The 23472-nt window shown below is 41.2% G+C and overlaps 1 protein-coding gene across 1 annotated transcript in view; it reads left to right on the top strand.

Annotated features, from left to right (window-relative positions):
• The first annotated feature begins 3800 nt into the window (after window positions 1-3800).
• The window catches only part of LOC126248460 (uncharacterized), a 114671-nt gene continuing 94999 nt past the window's right edge, over window positions 3801-23472 (top strand). The window contains exon 1 of the mRNA XM_049949505.1: window positions 3801-4047. Within this exon, the coding sequence (XP_049805462.1) occupies window positions 3801-4047 (247 nt within the window). The remainder of the gene's footprint in view (window positions 4048-23472) is intronic.

Genomic DNA, 23472 nt, shown 5'->3' on the forward strand with positions numbered 1-23472 from the left:
GTGCGAGTTGGTTTGTGTATGGCGTGCAATTAGCATAATCTACAGTATATAATTATGCATCAGCGAACATTGTGCCCAGGGCATTGACCTTTAAATTCCTGAAATCTTAATCGTAAATAGTGAGTATCGTTTTATTAATGAAGACTCACACGTTTTACGTATATTGATCCAGTAATGATAACCATAATTTTTATAGGTCAACATAAAAGTGAAAATATCTCTTGGATCTTACCATTTACGGAGACTTACAAGCAGTCGTTCTTCCCACGCACAATTCGTGAATGGAACAGGGAAGGGGGGATCAGATAGTGGTACAATAAGTACCCTCCGCCACACACCGTAAGGTGGCTCGCGGAGTATAGATGTAGATGTAGATGTAGAAAATGGGTAACGTTGTGAGAGGAACAAGAAATGTAGGCATTCATCTAGCACAGAAAGTAGTTTTACAAAACATTCTTGTTTGGAATAGAAAGTGGGAAAATATTTCTAGTTTTGCTCAGCTTTGCGCTGACGTAAATAAAACTAGATTCCGCTCGTAGTCGAATAATGACTTTTCCACTACAATTACAGATCACTTCGTAAAACTGATGATATATAATTAAATTCAAAAACAAATATGTATCAAATTTCTTACCTGCATACTTTAGAAATAAAGCTTCGTATTACTTAAATCTGACAATTATTACACTATTACGATGGTAACAGAATAGAGAAGACTTAACGTTACACGTACATATACAAAACTGTACTCACTATCGTTCATCTATTAAGTTTCCCATAGCAAAATATGCAATAAATTGTACCAAAACATGACCTGACCACCGAGGAACTGCCTTTCTGTTCGCCACCAGTAACTGTTGGTCCGTTAAAAAAGTAGAAATACAAAGGAAACGTTGGGGGTTGGTAACTAGAATTTACGGAATTAGACAGCCACCACTGTGAAATAAATTTTGCTTGATGCAATATATTGTTTTCAAAAATAGTGCCTAACAACGTATGCTGTATGCATTGTGACATGTGTGACTCTGCTTTGTGTTTTTAGTATTAATTCCTGCTATTAATCCCCTTGTGCAAAGAACTGGCTATTGCGATCAACCTGGACAGCCGCGCGTCTTAGCACGCCGCTTCCGGTATTCGGGGAGAGCCGTTGGTCCCGATCGAATCGGTTCTGCGAATTAACGACGAAGGCCATTATGCCTGCTAGCCTCGATTTGGTTTCCCACGTCTGACTAGGTGAAGACTAGCCCAGTACCTGCATTCTGTACCGTTATACGATTCTCAAATATTAAAAAAACGTTCTCTCACTTTCACATGGGATAACACAAGACGCAGACAAACGTGGTACAAAATTTCCGTCCAGAGGGCTGAGAGGTGGGGATGGGGGGGCCATCTATTTCTTTACTGCAAATTTAAAGACGTTTTACCAGATGTTTTAAAACAGGTCGTACACCATACTGTTTTTGTTTGTCATCTATTTTGTTGTTTTCCTTTTTGTTTTATTTTTAATTGCAACATTTGACAAAGAATAATACCTTTTTAAAATAAAATAATTTAAGGCTGAAATATAAATAAAATTTTGTTGTTGTAAAAAGAATGTAAAAAGATTGTAAGTTAGAGGGGAGATTTGTTTGTGTCATCACCGATTGTGACTGGCGGTGAATACCTCGGAATGGTTTCTTAGAGCTGTTGACCACCAGTCACAACAAAATAGTTAAATTAGTAGCATTAACACTAGATAATCATCCGTGTATAACATTGGGTGCTTTCTTGGTTAGATCGCTAGCATCTTATCATAAATTTACTGTAGTATTCGTTATCCTTAACTACTGTTTAGCTGATATGTACACTTTTTCAATGCATTTTGTCACGTTATGTCTGATTCATAATTCTAAATGTCTCATTTGCTGTTACATATCGTCTTTGTCCTCTTCCTCTTCCGCGTCACTGTCTTCGATGTCACTGTGGATGTCGCTGTCCATCCCCTGAAGATTATTGCTACGTTGCTTATAGACATGTCTGTTTCACCGCGTCCACCAGCACACTTCATTTTTTGATTTTGAAATATATATATATATATATATATATATATATATATATATATATATATATATATATATATATATATATATATGTATTGTAGCGTATCTCTATTGTTCGCATATTGCCCGCAGAAGAAGACTGTGTTCGGGAGAACCTTTTTCTCGGCATTTGTGGGGGAGAACGAGTGACGGCAGGAACGGCCACCGGTCACCCTCTTATCACAAACATTGTCAAATCCAGTAATAAGAAGAGTGAGGTGTTTATCACGTATGCAAAATACTGTATAAAGGTACTGATCATTCTTTCCGAAGAAAAGGTAATGTTCGACAAACATATATTTTGCATTCTACAACTGAAAAACGTTGGCCTTAAGAGTACAAATTCACGTACAAAGATAATGTAAATACAGGAAATTTTTGCTATTCAAAAGCAACTTTCATACCTGAAAAAAAGTAAATAACTAAGTGAAATAAACACAGGAATGTGCGAATGATGCGCTTGCTGAAGGGAACCATTTTATATAAATTTCCTACGAATGGCCGGCGCTATAATCGTTGAGTTCCGTCATAGAGCAGAAAAATCTCTGGAGAAAGCATTCAAATATACAGAATTGATTTTGTGTTGTCAGCAGATATTGACACCATGATCACGTGATCTCGGGACGGCGTAGATTTGTCCGTAAAACATCCTACGTATTTTGAATATCATTATATTGCTAGTGCAGACAGATTCCCTTCGTAGGTGTTGTGGATTTGGAAAAGGCGTTTTGTAGATACTATAACAATTTTCATGTGATACCTGGAATAAAGTGGGCTCTCAGCTTTGACAGCAAAATGAACAGGTACCGCCTCACGGCAACGTCACATCAGCGTGCATTTACACTGACCGTCATGTCTCGACACGTCACATCACGTCACGTCACGTCAGTTCGCTTAGACCACTGCAGGACGACGAACGTGAGGTTATGATACAAAAAGTCGGAATACAGTATCGGAATTGAGGAACTAACAACGACAAAGATTATTAATGGCTAAAACAAACTTCATAACACATATTCTTGATCAGTTTTGTTTTTGAAGTGATGAGAAGTGGAACAACATTTGAAAACATCGACATTTATTTGCCAGGGAAATAATATACATACAAAGACCTCCGTCAATAACTACAGTATAAAAGAATAAATGGGACCCGTTTACCTTACGCGTTATTACGTAACTAATAGCATCATAAACAACTGTATTTTTCTCGTTCGCTAAAGCTGACCTTTTCACTTACAACTTTACTTAATGGAAACTGCTTCGTTAACTTTTGTACTTAGTTATATACGACATGGATACCAGCTCTGTATTATAAAAAAAAAATTTTAAATTCGCTTTCAGAAATCTGACCTCGCTTTTGTAAGAGCACTGAATAGAAAAAAATTACGCAAACTGTCATGAAATATTTGCAATTTTCCACGAAAACAAAGGATAATAATGAGATGAGTGTGAAGACACAAAAGTATGAAATCCACTATTATAACGGGAGATGGATTGTGAAATATTTCGACGTGGAGTGAATTGACGTGACGTGGCGTGACGCCCAATGTGAACTAGCCTTAAACAAACAACGTCGTCGCGAGACATAAATGCTCACTCCAGAGATATTTATACTTTGAGTTCCGTGCAGTTCATACACACAGCCAGCTGCTGTTGCTTGCTGGCGGCGCTACGAAGGTGAGAATATCTTTGGCGGCAGTGTGTTATGGAGCCCTGATCAGCATGTGGCGTGTTCTGATTGCTGCGGTGGCGGCCGCTGCGGTGACGTCCGTCGTGACGGCAGACGACCCACCGGCAATGGCCCTGGCGCCGCACGACCATTTCATGAAACGACGCGACGCGCTGCGCGGCGAGTTCCCGTACATGGCGCTGGTGGCCAACATGTGGGGAGAGTGCTCCGCTGTTATTTTGTCGACACACGCCGTTCTCGGTCCGTCTTCCTGCTTGCCGCAGGGGTATCCCATGAATGGTACGTAAGTGCCTAAGGCGTGCTCAGTTTCTTACGTTTCTAAGTTGCATTTCTTGGATATTATACACAATTGTCAAACTAACGGATCTGGTAAACGACAAAAACGTTTTCTCTCTGACGTCCTGTAAACGGACGAAATCTCTGAGACTGCTCGGGAATATCATTTAAAATGCAGTTACATTGTCGGCAGCTCTTCCGTTGTGTGGTACTCCTCGCAAATCGTTTCCGTTGATCGTAACCAATCAGATGATATTGTACAGTAGTCACTGAGAGACGATGAATTTAATGACTTGTTTCGGTGAAAGGTAAGAATTGATTGCTTCTATTTTCGACATGCATAGCACAAGATTGATGATTATTGATCTGGCTGTTACGGATTGTAAACTTGTTTGCTTGTTTTCGTTTGTATTTCTTGTATTGTAGGCTTCTCAGAATATGACAGGATTTGTTGGGATATTGTCTCGTATTTCGATATTATAATTTTTTTGTGAGTTGGCGAAGCAATAGCACCCCTAGATGATCGATAATATTGCACATTATTTTCTGATGCGAAATAATATTGATAATGTAGGAGTTAAACTGAGAGGTTTTACAGTAATATTGGAAAACAGTAATGTTGGGAACATTGTGCCTTCTGTTGCCAGTATTCACAATAGCATCGACAACCTGCCACGTGCTACTGAGAACAGGGAGGTTACGTTAGGTTCATTGCTGTTGGGTGGAAGAAGAGGTCAAAACAAGATGAAAGAGCATCGAAATGTATAGATCATTGCTGGCATTTTGGGATGTTAGGGATGAGTATAGAAACAGAAGTTGCTCAGAAAATACAGGGAGCGGCCACGGACGAAGATGGTTATTAAAAAAAAAAAGAAAAAAGGAAATTAATGCGAAGTCATGAATAGAAGTATATGTAGCTTTTTATGTCTGTGTATACGTTATTTATCCGAATATGACCCTTTAGTGCACGTGTTACTGCACGACACGTTTCTATTACTGGAGGGTCCTATGCCACAGTGTATCAACAATTTGCATGTTTCCAGATATACAGTCCTAAAGTTCAACCACAGAAAGAAAAATCAGTTCTGACATTGAGAGTAGTAAATGACGGATAGACTCCTATGTTCAGACAAAAGATATACAATATAGGCCTAAAAAATTATGGTCATTACTAGGAACACCTTAACTGTCTCATCGCAGATGTTATCTGTACAAGTCTTGTTTCATTCATCTAAGCAAAATGTGATCTGCTATTAAGGGACAATGCCATATGCAATTTACATAAAGTTTAGGGGAACATCATTCATCTTCTGACAACGTATCTACACTGGAACTTGCAGCTAACAATTGGTACGTTCCTGCAGAAATCACGGAGAACAGCAGGAATGAAGCACAGTACTGTCTTCTTTGGACGCTTAAGTATTCATCATCTGGAATACTTGTTATGTTATTAAGTTCAGGGGACCGATTCGTAACTCGTTTAGAGAACCTTACTTTATCGTACTCTGTATCGTCATTGTGAGCTTACATAAACTGTATTTCATTGCGATGCTCTTTGGTTATTCTGGTTCTTTTTACGTTCTTCTAAGCTACAGTTAGTCCATAAACATTTTTCCCATTTGTTATAACTGATGTTAAACAGTCAGAGCTGAAAAAATTGTCACTTTTGTTTCTCACCATATCGAAATTTTATTTCTTGGATCTTCATGTTCTGATTGTCTTTCTTGTGCTTCATCTTCTTGGTTTTATTAGCCTCTTCAGAAGATAATATTTTTCTTTATGTAAATCTACAGCATACGTGTGTTTTCCACTTCTCGAAACCAAAATAGCATGGATAGAAGTTAAAGAACGTTTGACAACTGATGCACATTCAAAACCATGACCTTCCATAAATTTCGTATGCTAAAGTGAACCAACTACATTCCTAAGGTTCACAACGTTCAAAACGGCAATAATAATCGATCAAAGACAAAACTCTATTGATGGTTGTGTGTATTACACAACACAATTCACGTTTTACTCCGTAGATGGTAGCAAAAAAATGGTCCAAATGGCTCTGAGCACTATGGGACTTAACATCTGAGGTCATCAGTCCCCTAGAACTTAGAACTACTTAAACCTAACTAACCTAACGACATCACACACATCCATGCCCGAGGCAGGATTCGAACCTGCGACCGTAGCAGTCTCGCGGTTCCGGACTTAAGCGCCTAGAACCGCTCGGCCACCGCGGCCGGCAGATGGTAGCACAGAACAAGTTATGTAGGGAGTTCTCTTTCGCCTACGACCATAGACTCACACAGCTGTACACCACAAAAGACTATTTTACACACTTTTAACCAAGTTTACGTAGAATTAAGGGTAAAACGTAACTACATTAATTGATTGACCTACAATGCCATGTATTCGTCAATGTAAAGACAGTCACCAACAACATCATTGTCTAACTTTTTATACCTGGGATTCACAGACATGTAGAACTTCATAAAATACATCATATTTACGCCAGTTCAAATGGTTCTAATGGCTCTGAGCACTATGGGACTTAATATCTGATGTCATCAGTCCCCTAGAACTTAGAACTAATTAAACCTAACTAACCTAAGGACATCACACACATCCATGCCCGAGGCAGGATTCGAACCTGCGACCATAACGGTCGCGCAGTTCCTGACTGAAGCGCCTAGAACCGCTGGGCCACAGCGGCTGGCATTTACGCCAGTGACTGTGATATTTTCTTTATTTCACGATTGCTATTTCAACCTTAGGCCATTAAAAAAAAATAATGGCCTAAGGCCGAAATTGCAATCGTGAATTGGTGTTACAGTCACTGGCGTAAATGTGATATCTTTTATAACATCGTCATTTGACTCGTGAACTTTCATCCACAAGATGGGCCGCCATCTTGTCTCTGGACTTGGTTCACTTTCATACCAGTAATAACTGTAGACCTCAGATATGTCAGGAATGACAATATGAAAAATGTCCCTCACAGTCAAACCAAATTGTTGATTTGTCACGCCCCATATTTGATACTCTACATCATTTGCCATAGGAAACTCAAAATGTCCCAATTCTTAGTTGATTCATTCTGACAAAGTACTCTGTACTATATCTGAATACTGTAAAAAGAAACTGAATTTGTAAATTTCAAGTCTGAAAGAGCTGCCAGTAGCAAGTTATCGTAGCTTAATAGATAAGCACTGACTTGGTGGAACCCTCTCGTTGTACAGTGTGACACACAACAACGGCAATGTTTGAAATGAGTAGTGGCAGCCATGGACAGGTGGCAGCAATGCGGGTTCGTGACAGCGAGGAAACAGTCCGCCATTTCAGTAATCATGGACCAGTGAAACGGACAACAGAGTGCGTTAGCCATAAGAATGTTTTATAAAAACAATGATAGTTTGTTAGCGGCGCAGAGCGAGTTATGACGGTTTTATAATTCAGGACGTTATGATGCCGTTCCGTCGAGACATGCGATAAAATGTTGGATTAATAACTTTGAAGAGACTAGATCTACCCTCAAGAAGAGACCAACAGGACGACCAAGAAGTGTGCGTTCTCTAGCGAACATAGATGTTGTACACGAGTCTGTCTTACGGAGACCACGCAGTTCAATGGTTGGAATGTCCTAGGAGAGTGTTCGCAGAATTCTTCGTATTGATTTAAAAATTATGCGTACAAACCGCAGATGGTGCAACAATTGGAGAACAACGATGAATTTCTAAACAAGTTGTGGATGTCAGATGAGGCACATTTTCATCTCACAGGTTATGTGAATAAACAGAACTACCGTTGCTGGGCAAACACAACTCCTAATGACGTTCATGAGCGTGCTTTACAAGTTAGTAAAGTGACAGTATGGTGTGGTATTTCATCACAAGGAATTATTGGATCGTATTTTTTCGCAAATGAACAGGAAAACAGAGTAAAAAAAAATGGTTCAAATGGCTCTGAGCACTATGGGACTCAACTTCTGAGGTCATTAGTCCCCTAGAACTTAGAACTAGTCAAACCTAACTAACCTAAGGACATCACACACATCCGTGCCCGAGGCAGGATTCGAACCTGCGACCGTAGCGGTCTCGCGGTTCCAGACTGCAGCGTCTAGAATCGCACGGCCACTTCGGCCGGCGAAAACACAGTAACTGTTAGTGCCGATTGTTGCGTGGAGATGTGACGAACTTTAGTTACACCTGCATTGAACAACTTTCCAAACGTTGAAGAAGCCTGGTTTCAACAGGACGGAGCGACATTACACACTGCATGGGGCAATCAAGAGCATATGTGCGAGAATTGTTTGGCAACCGTGTGATCTCTCGATTCGGTAACATACTCTGGCCGCTGTTACATCATAGATTAAGGGTCGACCTGCGACAGCAATTACACAACTTGCGTACGGGCCGCTGGACGCCGCCGCGAGCGCAAAGAGTGCATTGCGATCGCAGGCGCGCGTGCTGCGTACAGGCCGCGAGGTGCCACCACGAGCGCAACCGTATGTAAGTGCCGACGGAGTTCGGCCAGCGCTCATTTTGTTGGCATCTCATTTTTGCCTATTCGCTTATTTGCTTAGTTGCTTAGCTCTTATTCGTTTATGGCTCATGTTATTGTGCCCTCTTTCAGCCATTCTGATTGTTTTGATTACTCCCAATTGAGAAGTGCTCATTTTGACATTTCACTTTTGCATATTTCTCATTTTGCTAATAATATGCTCCTTAGCTTTTTACAGTTAAATTGATTAACGTAGTCTCATGTACTGTTTGTTTATTTCAGCCTGTTCATATTTTGATGTTCTTTAAATACTGTAATAATTATCGGAAGCATTTCTTCCCTTAAACTTGTGTAAAGTATTCTCGATGTAGAATTTGTTCTGTGACGCAGGTGTAAGGTTTTGAATATAAATTATATACGAAACTGTGCTTTAAAAGGAATTTATTTTTTCAGTTTGTACTACATCAGACGACAATTTTGTGATATGAGGGAGAAAGCGGTCAGTTGCTTATGTATGGGGACTCAGATGTGTGGGGAGAACCACTTCCAATAATGCAACAAATGTTGGACCGTCAGCATACAAAAAGTTATCGTGATCTTTTTTTTTTCGTCCAACCTCAGTTCTCTCAAAGAGTTTTCGTGAGTGATGTTTGACGCTCCCTGAACCAATTTTTCACCCTCCTTCCTTTTCTGCTTGCAGCAAAGTACAGCAGTTATTGTCATACCAGCAGCGTCTTCATCGTCCAATATTCCGAACCACAGTGTAGTACAATATTGCTAGCAACGCTACTGAGCAGTATGGGGGCCGACCAACGAATGTTATCATAGCTCAAGGTCAAGGTTAGACTTAAATTTACAGTTTGGTTGTGAGTTGCCGAAGACAACGAATGTGACTTGAGGAATTCTGGCTGCGGTGACGAACTGATCTTTAGCGTAGATCGTTTCGAAAACTGTTAGGTGTATTTTCGAAATTTCCCCATTGCCGAGGATGTGGTTACGCAGGAAGCTAAGAATACATGATGCATTTAAGTAAATTCTGACATCTGTCTCAACTGTACATTGAAATGAATTTGATGGCGCCAAGTGTAAATTTGTGCCAGACGGGAATTCGAGCACGGATTACCCACTTTAAGCGGGCGACAACCTTAAGCGTTCGCCTAACAGCACGTTTTCCGTCCGACACAAAATCCGACACACAGCTTAAGTAGCGGTCCCTGTTCACCATACTCGTTGCTCGCCGCATAACACTGGACTTTCACAAGAATTCAGGAGAGTACATCCACACTGAAACGATCTTACCATATGGTACATAATTTTCATTGCAGTGGACAGTTTTAGATGGTCACTCCTCTGGCGTCCTCAGTCAGTCATGAGGTTGTAAAGGCACAACACCAGTAGAGAGTTTCCACAGCAGTGGACTGTGTACATTTACAGCCTCAGGATTGGCTGAAAACGCGAGAGAAGCGACTATTAACAGCTTTCTATTGTTATAGACGCTATGCGCCACATGGTTAATGGCCTTCAAGTCCTATGTATTAATGTACAGGGTGTGTCTCCTTAGGGTCGTCAGGCGCATTTTCGTTGGTGTTTCGGCAGATATTTGCAATTTTGTTTTTGCAACCAGTAGCTGGAATCACCCTCACACAAATGCTGCTCATCACGTGTTGCATGCGATGCGTAGCTTCGACGGAAAGCGTCGGTTTGTTTCCCGTTTCAAACAAAAATTTTTTTAATGATTTTACTCATGTCCAAAAATCTTCGCACTCAGAATCAATTGCGAAGTCGTAAATATTTTGCAGCTTTCTGCTTCGAGTTTCATCTACCTCTCGGTTCAGTGTATAATTGGAGGGTGACAGTTTCCTCAGTGGGTGGTAAATTTAGGGACTTTGTAACGAGTACGTCGGCAGTTTAGTCCTAAAATCTTCACAATTGAAGTGTCTTTACTCTGTACACGATATGCTTTCGCTCTCTGCCTTTCGAATGGCGAGCTTTCATCAGTCTTCATCCACATGACTGCTGGCCTGCTGGTCTGCTCCGGCAGACATGCCGAATGGACATTGGAATTCTGTCCTGAACTGGATGCTATCTCCATCTCCATAAGGGATTCCACAGCTTATCTAATATTGGACGTTCTGATATTTAGCAAACTCACTCCCCCCCCCCCCCCAAGCCATCCTGAGACTCTTCTGAAGGAGAGACTACTTGTCGCCTTCCACGGTGAATGGAGGAGGCCACATAACCAGTCCCCACATTCAGTCTGTCTCGAGAGACGCGGACACGTTACAAGCTGCCCATTCGCGTGCTTTCCCGCGTCGGGTACACTGGAAGGTGCCTCGGCGGTAGACGTCATGGGTGAAACAAGACACACTTCAGGTGCACACTGCAACGCGCTACTACTGCTAAACCTCGAGGCATCAGCCTGAAGACTTCTGACCATGGCCAACGGCGTCTTCAGCTGTTCGCCAACTGCGGCTAGTTTCTCCTGCACAGCATGCACATTCCCTATCCATCCTACCACATAAATTCGAATGAAAATAGGTAAAAAAAAAGTACCATGAGTGAACGAGAAAAGTTTGTTTCCGTAAAAGATACATAGCACATATCGTCGACATTTCCACTCTCGTACAGATATTTTCAGTAAAACACAAATACAGAAATAAAAGGGGATGAGAAAGCAAACGAAATTCATAAGCTTTGTTCGGAGTGCCAGTATTCTTTTATGAAGTTATCCAGTTTACAGTTTCAGACTTGGCACTAAAATGTGCTCACATCAAAGTATGTGTACTTTTAGGGAACTCCATAATCGGAATATTGGCCGCATCGGCAGGCATACGAGGGAAGAGAGTTGACTAACATGGGGTTTTGACAGGAAAGGTTTTCGGGTTTTAAAAGTGGCAGTGTGTTCGTTGAAAATGATGTCTGGAACGTCCCTTGACATCCAGAACGGTCGAGAACAATGTAAACATTTGTGAGCGATCTCATTTTCAGCGCCGAAGAAGAGTTGATGTATTGCAGCAACTGACTGTAATTTCCTTGATTCCTACTAATGCATTTTGTCTGAAGAGTTAAAAATTAAACGTGTGGCAGTGAAATATTCTATCTTGTGATTTACCGTTGATCAGAAACTGATCGATATAAAACAGTGCCAGTATCGCAAGAAGTCATGGATTCATTACGACATTTTCCTAAAAATAGCTACAGGTGACGCCATGTCATATTATGGATGTGACCTAGATATCAAGCAACAATCGCGACAGTAGATGATTGCTGCATTACCATGTCCAAGGAAAGTAAAACACGAGAGAATAAACTGTGATGTCACACCGTCAAAGGCAGGTGATACCGAGTGTAGAATCATTAATCACATATAATTAAGGATGATAAGCGATTCTAAATAAAAATTAAGTAAAGAACTTTATTAGTTACCAAATACTAAAATTTGAATATTAATTTTATAATAAGTTTCTTGTGCTGGCGATTTTCGCAGTAGCTGCAACAGTACTTCAAAAGAGAAAAACCTTTTTCATGCTCCACATTAATTTTTTTATTCGTCTTGTGCACCCAAACGTTTTTCGCCTGAGATTCAAGTAATCTTCAGTGGGTATCAAATCAGCGTCTAATTCATTATCTATAATCCAAACAGCTTGCTCTCATTCAGACGCATAAAGTGGCAGTTAAGTTGCTATATTTTGAAAACAGTGACCAAAAGCAAAACTGTAAACTTTCAACCAGTTTGCCACATGAGATTTACTGTAACTTTATGTACGTTCCCGAGGAGACTAGGATATGAAGTAACATAATAATATTCAAGGATAGTGGTATTTTCCCCTAAGTTAAAGCGATTTTGAGGGGGGTTATTAGTCCTCTGGCTGGTTTGATGTTGCTCACTACGACTGTGTCTACCTCTCCACATCAGAGTAACTGTTACGTTCTTTGACCTCGATTATTTGCTGGACATATTCCAGTCCCGGATTTCGTCTACAGTGTTTACCCTCTACATTTCACTCAAGTACCATAGAATTTACTCCCTGATGTCATAACACATTTTCTATCATCCTGTCCCTTCTTCTTGTAAGTGATTTCCATATATTTCTTTTCTCGCCGATTCTGCCGAGAACCTCATCTTAGCAGTCCACCTAATTTTCAACATCATTGTGTAGCACGATACCTCAAACGCTTCAAGTCTCTTCTTTACTGGTATCCCCGCAGTCCTACTCAGTTCCACACAATGCTGTGCTCCAGACATGCGTTCTTAGAAATTTCTTCCTAATGGCTTCCGTAAGTTACAAATTGTCACCGACACAGAGATTCAGCTCAAATACAGCGTTTCCGCGTAAGAGGGGGGGGGGGGAGGGGGAGGGGGGGCGCAGAGTTAAACATCCAGATCTTAAGGATGGAAATGGAACACCATCAACAGCTTACATGACATGATGTCATGATACAGTGCGGAGAGATATGGAATTTATTCCACGACTTTGACGTAGTCGCTGTTGACTAGCAACTTTACACCTTCTCCTTGACGGCCAAATGGTGGCAGTGAAAATTTCGCCCACCTCAAGCATTCGTACCGGCTTACCTCCGAGTGGCCACCGTACAGGCTTGCGTTAGCGACCTCGGGTACGGAGGCGCGTATACTTGTCAATGACTGTGTCTTAAAAAGTATTATGTAAAAGACGCCATTCGATTACGTCAATGATCAAAGCTATTCTAATAGATTTATCAGGTTCTTACTGATGTACTCTGCAATGCATGACAAACCATCACGGTAAAACTAAGAATCTGGATGTCAGATGCATCACTGGACTTACATCTTTTGAAATGTTTGCGTGTCTGTGAAGCTGAGAGTTCGTGGTCTATGTAATTTGGACCCGACCAATTGAATGAGCAACTTTGGAGCTACAAGTTACAATAAATTCACAATTACACATTGATTTTGTATCAGTAATTATCTACTGCTGGGGGAAAGAGCAGTTTTGTCTAATGAGTCAATTATATTTTCAGAAGTATCCGTTCGTCCTCTATATCTCCTTTCCCCTAAACTTATCATAATCCATTACATTACATTAATCGGACTTATTCACTTTCCTAACGACCTGCCTACCTTCATTTTTCCCATATATGTACTCCGAAATTATTCGTATATTTGTTTCTTGTTATTTTGTACTATGAGGCCGGTGGCGAACTGGAGGGTGAATTTTGACAATGCCAGCTACTTGTGCTGGTGAAACGTCAGAAAAATCACTAAACAAACGTCGGCCGAAGATCACGGGCAAAACAGATGATCATGAATGCTTCTACAAGATTGGTAATCTAGCTATTAATTCGTACGTTTTGCATGCCTCCTCTGTATTGTTGACCATATAAAAATAGCTTCACTCATCCCTAGCCCCTTGCTTCGGCTACCGTAGCATCTACCAGTCGGCTTTGGTAAATGCGTTTAATGTAAACTGGCGCAGTACGAGATTTGGTCGTATTCTTATTTATCTATTTTTCTCTTTGTCCCTCCAGACGCAAGTGCAAATTTGAATTTGGCTTTTCACTATATCGAGGCTCTCAAAGAGTAATGAAATTAAAGATCCGAGGCACCATTTCGAAAATGTAGTTCTCGCTGCTTCTAAGCAATTTATAGCACTTTGAAATGACGAAGGGCGATTTTAAATTAAGTACCGTTTTGGAATTCTGCCGCTGCAGCGCAGGACATTGCACACCAGTCACCCGTTGAGGGTGAACAGACTTCTCGACCGCGAAATGCGGCTTCCAGTCCCCCAAAATGCGCCTTATTGACGAACCATCCAAATGAAAGTGGGCTTCGTCGCTAAACCAAACCATAAAATTCCCATCACGTCCCGCGGCCAACCGTGCTGTTTGAACATCCTAACGCAAACCGTTCAACAGCTTTTATTTCACATAGTTCAATAACTGTCAAATTGTATATTCATAACATTGTCGTAGGTCGGCGGTAAACAAAAGCGTTGTGATGCTCTGAGGCAGCTGACCAAGAAGAATGTCCGTCGCGTGTTTCCTTCGCTTGCAGGCAAGCACCATTTGGTAAATGTTCCCTCTCTCTCCGCACTCACAATATGACGACTCCACCCTCCCAATTAGGTGCGTCTGTTGAAGCGTGGATAGTAAGTTTGAAGTGTACTCGTACCCAAAACCTTCGTTGTATGATTCGCTTGGCGAAGAGGAGTCCTTAAGAGCTACAAAGGAAGCACTACATGGGAAATTTTTGTACATTTGAAACATACGCTTCAGAAATTGTAAATAAACTGGTTCTCTACTTCTGAAAAAAAAACCTTTAAAATAATAAAACATTACCTATACGGGGAATCTGACTAGCCCTGTTAGTCATGGACGAAAAAGAAAAAAAAATGGCATAGTCTTTGTCAGAACGTGCAGAATATTATGTGGGGCCAATAAGACGTCAGTTTTAATCTAAATATGGTATGCCAATGTTTACGTAATAAAAAAAAGGTTGGGTAATTCAGTACAAATATTAAATAGATGCGATAAATCACTTTAACGGGAGACAAATGAACAATTAAAGTCAATATAATTCCAGTAAACCTGCAAAAGTAAAAAAAAAATTATTATAGGGGCTTACATAGACATCGCGAATCTGCTAGATGCCCACGAAATACGTAATTTTGTTTTGAAGTTGTCAGCCAATGAGAAAATAGGTGCAAAAATACTATTGGTCAGTTTTCAAGCAGAAATGGCGGATAGCATCACCTAGTAATATACGTAATTTTATGATAGCTAATTTTACTCCACAAAAAATAAAATATGTACTCCCTCCAAAGGAAGTTACACACAAACATTAAAATAAAATTATGATGAGCAGAAAAATGTCTGAGGAGAATTTTGAAAGAAAATTATTAATTGAACTTTAATTTGGCGGGTTTTCAACACTATCAACAAGACGAAATAATGCAAAGAATATTTATTGGAACTAAACAAAATTGAACATTGATATTGTGACAGTATTTTTAAAATAATTAATTTAACTGCAATTGTCTTTAATTTTGAAATGAAAGAAAGCGTAATAATTTTCTGTTATGGACCTTGGACCTTGCCGTCGGTGGGGAGGCTTGCGTGCCTCAGCGATACAGATGGCCGTACCGTAGGTGCAACCACAACGGAGGGGTATCTGTTGAGAGGCCAGACAAACACGTGGTTCCTCAAGAGGGGCAGCAGCCTTTTCAGTAGTTGCAGGGGCAACAGTCTGGATGATTGACTGATCTGGCCTTGTAACATTAACCAAAACGGCCTTGCTGTGCTGGTACTGCGAACGGCTGAAAGCAAGGGGAACTACAGCCGTAATTTTTCCCGAGGACATGCAGCTTTACTGTATGATTAAATGATGATGGCGTCCTCTTGGGTAAAATATTCCGGAGGTAAAATAGTCCCCCATTCGGATCTCCGGGCGGGGAATACTCAAGGGGACGTCATTATCAGGAGAAAGAAAACTGGCGTTCTACGGATCGGAGCGTGGAATGTCAGATCCCTTAATCGGGCAGGTAGGTTAGAAAATTTAAAAAGGGAAAAGGATAGGTTACAGTTAGATATAGTGGGAATTAGTGAAGTTCGGTGGCAGGAGGAACAAGACTTTTGGTCAGGTGAATACAGGGTTATAAATACAAAATCAAATAGGGGTAATGCAGGAGTAGGTTTCATAATGAATAAAAAATAGGAGTGCGGGTTACCTACTACAAGCAGCATAGTGAACGCATTATTGTGGCCAAGATAGACACAAAGCCCATGCCTACTACAGTAGTACAAGTTTATATGCCAACTAGCTCTGCAGATGATGAAGAAATTGAAGAAATGTATGACGAGATAAAAGAAATTATTCAGGTAGTAAAGGGAGACGAAAATTTAATAGTCATGGGTGACTGGAATTCGTCAGTAGGAAAAGGGAGAGAGGGAAACATAGTAGGTGAGTATGGATTTGGGGGAAGAAATGGAAGAGGAAGCCGCCTTGTAGAATTTTGCACAGAGCATAACTTAATCATAGCTAACACTTGGTTCAAGAATCATAAAAGAAGGTTGTATACCTGGAAGAATCCTGGAGATACTAAAAGGTATCAGATAGATTATATAATGGTAAGACAGAGATTTAGGAACCAGGTTTTAAATTGTAAGACTTTTCCAGGGGCAGATGTGGATTCTGACCACAATCTATTGGTTATGAACTGCAGATTGAAACTGAAGAAACTGCAAAAAGGTGGGAATTTAAGGAGATGGGACCTGGATAAACTGAAAGAACCAGATGTTGTAGAGAGTTTCAGGGAGAGCATAAGGGAACAATTGACAGGAATGGGGGAAAGAAATACAGTAGAAGAAGAATGGGTAGCTCTGAGGGATGAAGTAGTGAAGGCAGCAGACGATCAAGTAGGTAAAAAGGCGAGGGCTAATAGAAATCCTTGGGTAACAGAAGAAATATTGAATTTAATTGATGAAAGGAGAAAATATAAAAATGCAGTGAATGAAGCAGGCAAAAAGGAATACAAACGTCTCAAAAATGAGATCGACAGGAAGTGCAAAATGGCTAAGCAGGGATGGCTAGAGGACAAATGTAAGGATATAGAGGCTTGTCTCACTTGGGGTAAGATAGATATTGCCTACAGGAAAATTGAACAGACCTTTGGAGAGAAGAGAACCACTTGTATGAATATCAAGAGCTCAGATGGCAACCCAGTTCTAAGCAAAGAAGGGAAGGCAGAAAGGTGGAAGGAGTATATAGAGGGTTTATACAAGGGCGATGTACTTGAGGACAATATTATGGAAATGGAAGACGATGTAGATGAAGACGAAATGGGAGATAAAATACTGCGTGAAGAGTTTGACAGAGCACTGAAAGACCTGAGTCGAAACAAGGCCCCGGGAGTAGACAACATTCCATCAGAACTACTGATGGGCTTGGGAGAGCCAGTCATGACAAAACTCTACCATCTGGTGAGCAAGATGTATGAGACAGGCGAAATACCCTCAGACTTCAAGAAGAATATAATAATTCCAATCCCAAAGAAAGCAGGTGTTCACAGATGTGAAAATTACCGAACTATCAGTTTAATAAGTCACAGCTGCAAAATACTAACGCGAATTCTTTACAGACGAATGGAAAAACTGGTAGAAGCGGACCTCGGGGAAGATCAGTTGGGATTCCGTAGAAATGTTGGAACACGTGAGGCAATACTAACCTTACGACTTATCTTAGAAGAAAGATTAAGAAAAGGCAAACCTACGTTTCTAGCATTTGTAGACTTAGAGAAAGCTTTTGACAATGTTAACTGGAATACTCTTTCAAATTCTGAAGGTGGCAGGGGTAAAATACAGGGAGCGAAAGGCTATTTACATTTTGTACAGAAACCAGATGGCAGTTATAAGAGTCGAGGGGCATGAAAGGGAAGCAGTGGTTGGGAAAGGAGTGAGACAGGGTTGTAGCCTCTCCCCGATGTTATTCAATCTGTATATTGAGCAATCAGTAAAGGAAACAAAAGAAAAATTCGGATTAGGTATTAAAATTCATGGAGAAGAAGTAAAAACTTTGAGGTTTGCCGATGACATTGTAATTCTGTCAGAGACAGCAAAGGACTTGGAAGAGCAGTTGAACGGAATGGACAGTGTCTTGAAAGAAGGATATAAGATGAACATCAACAAAAGCAAAACGAGGATAATGGAATGCAGTCAAATTAAATCGGTTGATGCTGAGGGAATTAGATTAGGAAATGAGACACTTAAAGTAGTAAAGGAGTTTTGCTATTTAGGGAGTAAAATAACTGATGATGGTCGAAGTAGAGAGGATATAAAATGTAGATTGGCAATGGCAATGAAATCGTTTCTGAAGAAGAGAAATTTGTTAACATCGAGTATAGATTTAAGTGTGAGGAAGTCGTTTCTGAAAGTATTTGTATGGAGTGTAGCCATGTATGGAAGTGAAACATGGACGATAACTAGTTTGGACAAGAAGAGAATAGAAGCTTTCGAAATGTGGTGCTACAGAAGAATGCTGAAGATAAGGTGGGTAGATCACGTAACTAATGAGGAGGTATTGAATAGGATTGGGGAGAAGAGAAGTTTGTGGCACAACTTGACTAGAAGAAGGGATCGGTTGGTAGGACATGTTTTGAGGCATCAAGGTATCACAAATTTAGCATTGGAGGGCAGTGTGGAGGGTAAAAACCGTAGAGGCAGACCAAGACATGAATATACTAAGCAGATTCAGAAGGATGTAGGCTGCAGTAGGTACTGGGAGATGAAGATTGCACAGGATAGAGTAGCATGGAGAGCTGCATCAAACCAGTCTCAGGACTGAAGACCACAACAACAACAATGTCTTAACTGTTGCTGCAGGCAGTGCGATGACGTCATCGGTGGTCCGCACGGACGATGTGTGAAGCCAATACTGGTTCGTGGTGTGAAGATAATGATGGATACTCCTGTTTCATTAATATTCCAGTTACGGCTGTGGTCCACGTCTCCGTTGTAGTCGAATCAGCTGGCAACACTGGCGCGATAATAATAGTTCCAGTGTGTGCGTTGTCGTTGCGCGCGCGACGTTTTATTATTAAAAGTTATTAATCACGCGCTGCGGGTAGGTCGGAATTATGCAATGTCTTTAGTATTTACTATATATGCCAATACTTCGCACAGTTCTTTCACCGTGTTGCCACAGGAAAAGTCACATGTGTTTATAACGTCCCGGCGGAGGTTCGAGTCCTCCCTCGGGCATGGGTGTGTGTTTGTTCCTAGGATAATTTAGCTTAAACAGTGTGTAAGCTTAGGGACTGATGACCTTAGCAGTTAAGTCCCATAAGATTTCACACACGCTTGAACTTTATCACTATATCAGTCCGTTAAACATCAGTTCAATTTACGTCGTCGTCCTTAAGACAGTTTGGATGATATAATAAATGTTTCTTGATCAAATCACAGCACTGTTCTTTTGCTTAACATTTTGGTTTGTTCCACTTCAACGCAATTTTAACAGTTAGTGTCTCCACATGACAATGGTGTCTGGTTCACGGCTAATTGTCACAAGTTCACACAGTATGTAAAATCGTCACCGCAAACACTCGATATACTTTCCAGGTTTTACTGTTCACTTAATAATGCACGACCTCCTATTAACACAGCGGACGCACTGTAATTAATTGTTCGTCCAAGTATCACCGTCTTTCACGCCGAACTTTTCAACGTTTCTCCACCCGCGAACCGGTCACGATACCACATCAACTCGCACGCTCTCTATCGATAGTCGTTCACTCTCTCTCTGACACAGTACTTCTCCTAGCCTAACCAAAGATTTACAAAGCGTATAAAACCAGAACATTCATATTCGTACAATATAAAATACAAAACAGTAGCAAAATGAATGAAGAAACAATGTGACGTATTAACAAATAAAGAATAGTTGAAGTAAATGATACGTACTATGACAAGGTAATGCACAAAAGAAAAAAATATTATAGACTTTCGGGGAAAGCAATGTCTTTACAAAATCAATAAAAATTTTAAAAAGAAAGAAATATAATTGTTCAGAGGAAGTATGCCCCAAACGGAACAAGAATGTTCTGATGAAAAGGGTATGGCCAAAAAAGTTTCGCAATATGGAAACGAATAAACAATGAAGGTTGTTACTAGTCGAAGACACGTTGGAAACAATCTTACGCAAACTAGCTACACCAGCGCTCGATCCATTGCTGGCGCGCACTCAAAACAGTGAGGCCGATTAAATATTGTAACTTCTGAATCTGACAAAGGTGGAATACCAGAGGAATATGACAAACGCCTCTCTCATCTTGTGACCAGACTAAGGAAAACTACATACGGCAGATGGCAGCAGTAGCAGTCGGGGAAACGAGGAAAACAGCGCAGTCGTTGTCGCAATGAGGAAACAGTGATTCATCTCACGTCCAACTGGGCGCGAACATTGGTTTTCAGGCCAAGGATAGAGGCATCTCCGAAGTGGCTAAGTTTTGTAAACTGTTGTTATGCCACCGGCGTTAAAAAACATCGTGCATGGGAATCTGGTGCTGTCCAAAATCGGCGCCAAGGCAACTGTGATGCGCCACGGGCCAAAGATGACAAGAGTTAACGACAACTGCGGGTATGTGTACGGACAGAGAGACATGCAATTGCCGGCCGGCTTGGCCGTGCGGTTCTAGGCGCTACAGAGCCATTTGATTTAGACATGCAATTGTTGAGCAACTGACCGTCCAGATGAACCAAGGGCGTACCAAGTTTCTCCTCAACGACCATCCAGCGAACGTTGCTGCTTGTGGATCTAAGCAGCATGCGCCTCGTTCATACACCCATGCTGATTGCTGTTCATCAACGACGAAGGTTGGGATTTTGGGATATGGGAGCCACTATCGCATCTGGACGGGTGCTGAGTGACGACAGGTGGCCTTCTCAGATGGACCACTTTTTATGCTCCTTCGAATAGGTGGTCGTTGGGCGTGTCAGCCGTGAAATGTCTGAAAGAGAACACCCTGAAGTACTTACGGTCTTCGGAATGTTTTCGTGGCATTCCTTGGATGATCTCGTCATTGTAGAAGGCACAATGGATCAACACAAGTATGCACCTATCCTTGGGGACAATGTCCATCACTACATGTAGTTTGTTTTTTCTCGGCACAGTGCCATCTACCAGCAGGACAATGGAACATGCCACTCAGTTCTGTGTACGTGTGTGGATCGAAGAGCACCAGGATGCGTTTACCGTCCTCCCATGGCCACCCAACTCCTGGATTTAAATCCGGTCAAGAATCTATGGGATCACATAATAGAACTGTTTGTGCACGGACCCTCAACCGAGAAATCTAGCGCAGATGGTCACGGCGGTGGAGTCGCCGTTGATCCACATCACTGTCGGTACCTTCCAAAACATCATTCGCTTCCTGCACGTCTCGCGGGACATACTGCAAAAAGATGGTGTCTCAGCCTTTTGACAGTTGGTCACATTAGTATGACTGGGCGGTGTACAACGCCATTACTTTGATAGTTTCTATACCATTAGCTTTGTACAAAATAGAGCAAATAAAGCAGCCAGTGGTTGTTACACGGCAGGTTAACGAGGCTCGGCCTGTAGTTCTCGCCAGTGACACCGCCACCGGCAACGGCGCTACTCAGCGCTGTGTGAAGGCCGGTTCCCACTAGGTCTGCCGCGCGTCAAAACCGCGCGTCAGCGGCTTGGTTGCCATGGAAACGGCGTCAGCGGCAAGGCGCGGCGGGCTCTGCGTCGCGGTTTGCCCATGTCGAACCGCTTCCGCTGCCGCGTGACGCGCCCCAGGTGCGCGCCGCCAATCACAGAACGCGCTGAGCGTGACGTCAGGTACGGAACCCCGGGCCACACGAACTTTCGCCGAACCGCTGGCGCGGACGCGGCGGCAGCTATGAAATACTTATCATCCGATTCCAAGGAAACTATTCGGTAGAAAAATTTGATTCTTGGGAATGTTACAGCCTGATATCTTCTCTCGAAGAAGGACCGAATTTCTTTTCGTTATTCGTCGTGGTTACTTGCTGTATCGCATTTACGTAAACCTTTACACGAAATTTTAATGAGTGTGCAGAGGTAAAAACGCATCGCGTGGACTTTGCGTACAGTTCATTTTAGGTAATACATTATTGCGTATGAAATTTAGTCAACATATCGAAATTGTTTTTAAAGCTGAGAGCAGAACGATAGCTATCACCGTTCTCGAGATATTGAATGATATGTCGGCGGACGGGCTGTGCGGTGACCGTGCGCCGGTCGCTTGCGGCGCGACCGATACTTCGTCCTGCTCGTTGTAAAACATGTGGTTGTATCAACTGCAAATTTTGTAAACGGTTCAGAAATCGAAACGCGTATGTATTTCGTCACATGATACATATCCTAAATCTGTTTATCTACCGAGATATGAAAGAAACTACAGTTTTTCGGAAGGGATAGATGAATTTTTTTAAACAGCATTTAATAGCATGTGGAATTAGAAGTTAAACCGAGACTAATTTACTGGTATGCCATAAGATGTAATTTGCTAAGTATCTACAGCTATTGATTATTTCCTTTGGAAGTAACAAACGTTTTTTTCTTTATCCAGTGTACTTTATTGGTTCAAGACGCGTTTCGCCTTTTACTTTAAGGCATCTTCGGTGGATTCTAGAATGATTCAGTTTTGTTTCGATATGTGATACTTGCAGATTATAAAACAGTTTTGTTTTAAATGCATAACTGATTACTTACAGTGAATCGAGTTTTTGGCGGACATATACGTTTGCCCTCACCTGGTCACATGCTGGAGGTTGAACTAAAACTTAGATTATGGAACATAAGCACATTTTCATGTTCGCTCTTTTTTCTTCTGTCACTAGCTGTAGACATTTTACAGAAAACACTGATTTGAAGTCGTAACTACAGTGTGTTCACTTCATGTCCCTTCCTGTTTGGTTTGTTTCTGTACATGTTGCCAACCTAAAGAATTATATGCTGAAAACTAATGTTTGTTTATTTATGTTCTCCTTATATCTGTATGTGTGTGTGGCTAGCCAGTGATAGTTACAGAAAGTTGAAAGTGAATGCAGAAGTTGTCAGACAGTGGTTGAAAGATTTGGTGTTCAACTGATTTCAGTTTTGGTTTAAATGTTTTGTGGAAGAGTAAATTCACTGCTTACATTAATAGATAAAATAGTAGAATAGCATTTCAACAGATGATTATTATCAGAATACTATTACCCAACCCCGTTGTCCTCACTCTTTGACGCCTCATAATATGTCCTGTGAACTTACCCCTCTTGTAGTCAAAGTTGTGCCTTAATTTCCTCTTCCTCCTCTATTTAATTCCGTACCTCTTCTTTAGTTACACGATCCTCATATCCAATCTTCAGAATTCTTGTTGATCACCACGTTTTGAAAGCGTCCACTGTCTTCTTGACAGAACTGTT

The sequence above is a fragment of the Schistocerca nitens genome, chromosome 1, assembly GCF_023898315.1.
Source record: "Schistocerca nitens isolate TAMUIC-IGC-003100 chromosome 1, iqSchNite1.1, whole genome shotgun sequence".
NCBI classification, from domain to species: domain Eukaryota; kingdom Metazoa; phylum Arthropoda; class Insecta; order Orthoptera; family Acrididae; genus Schistocerca; species Schistocerca nitens.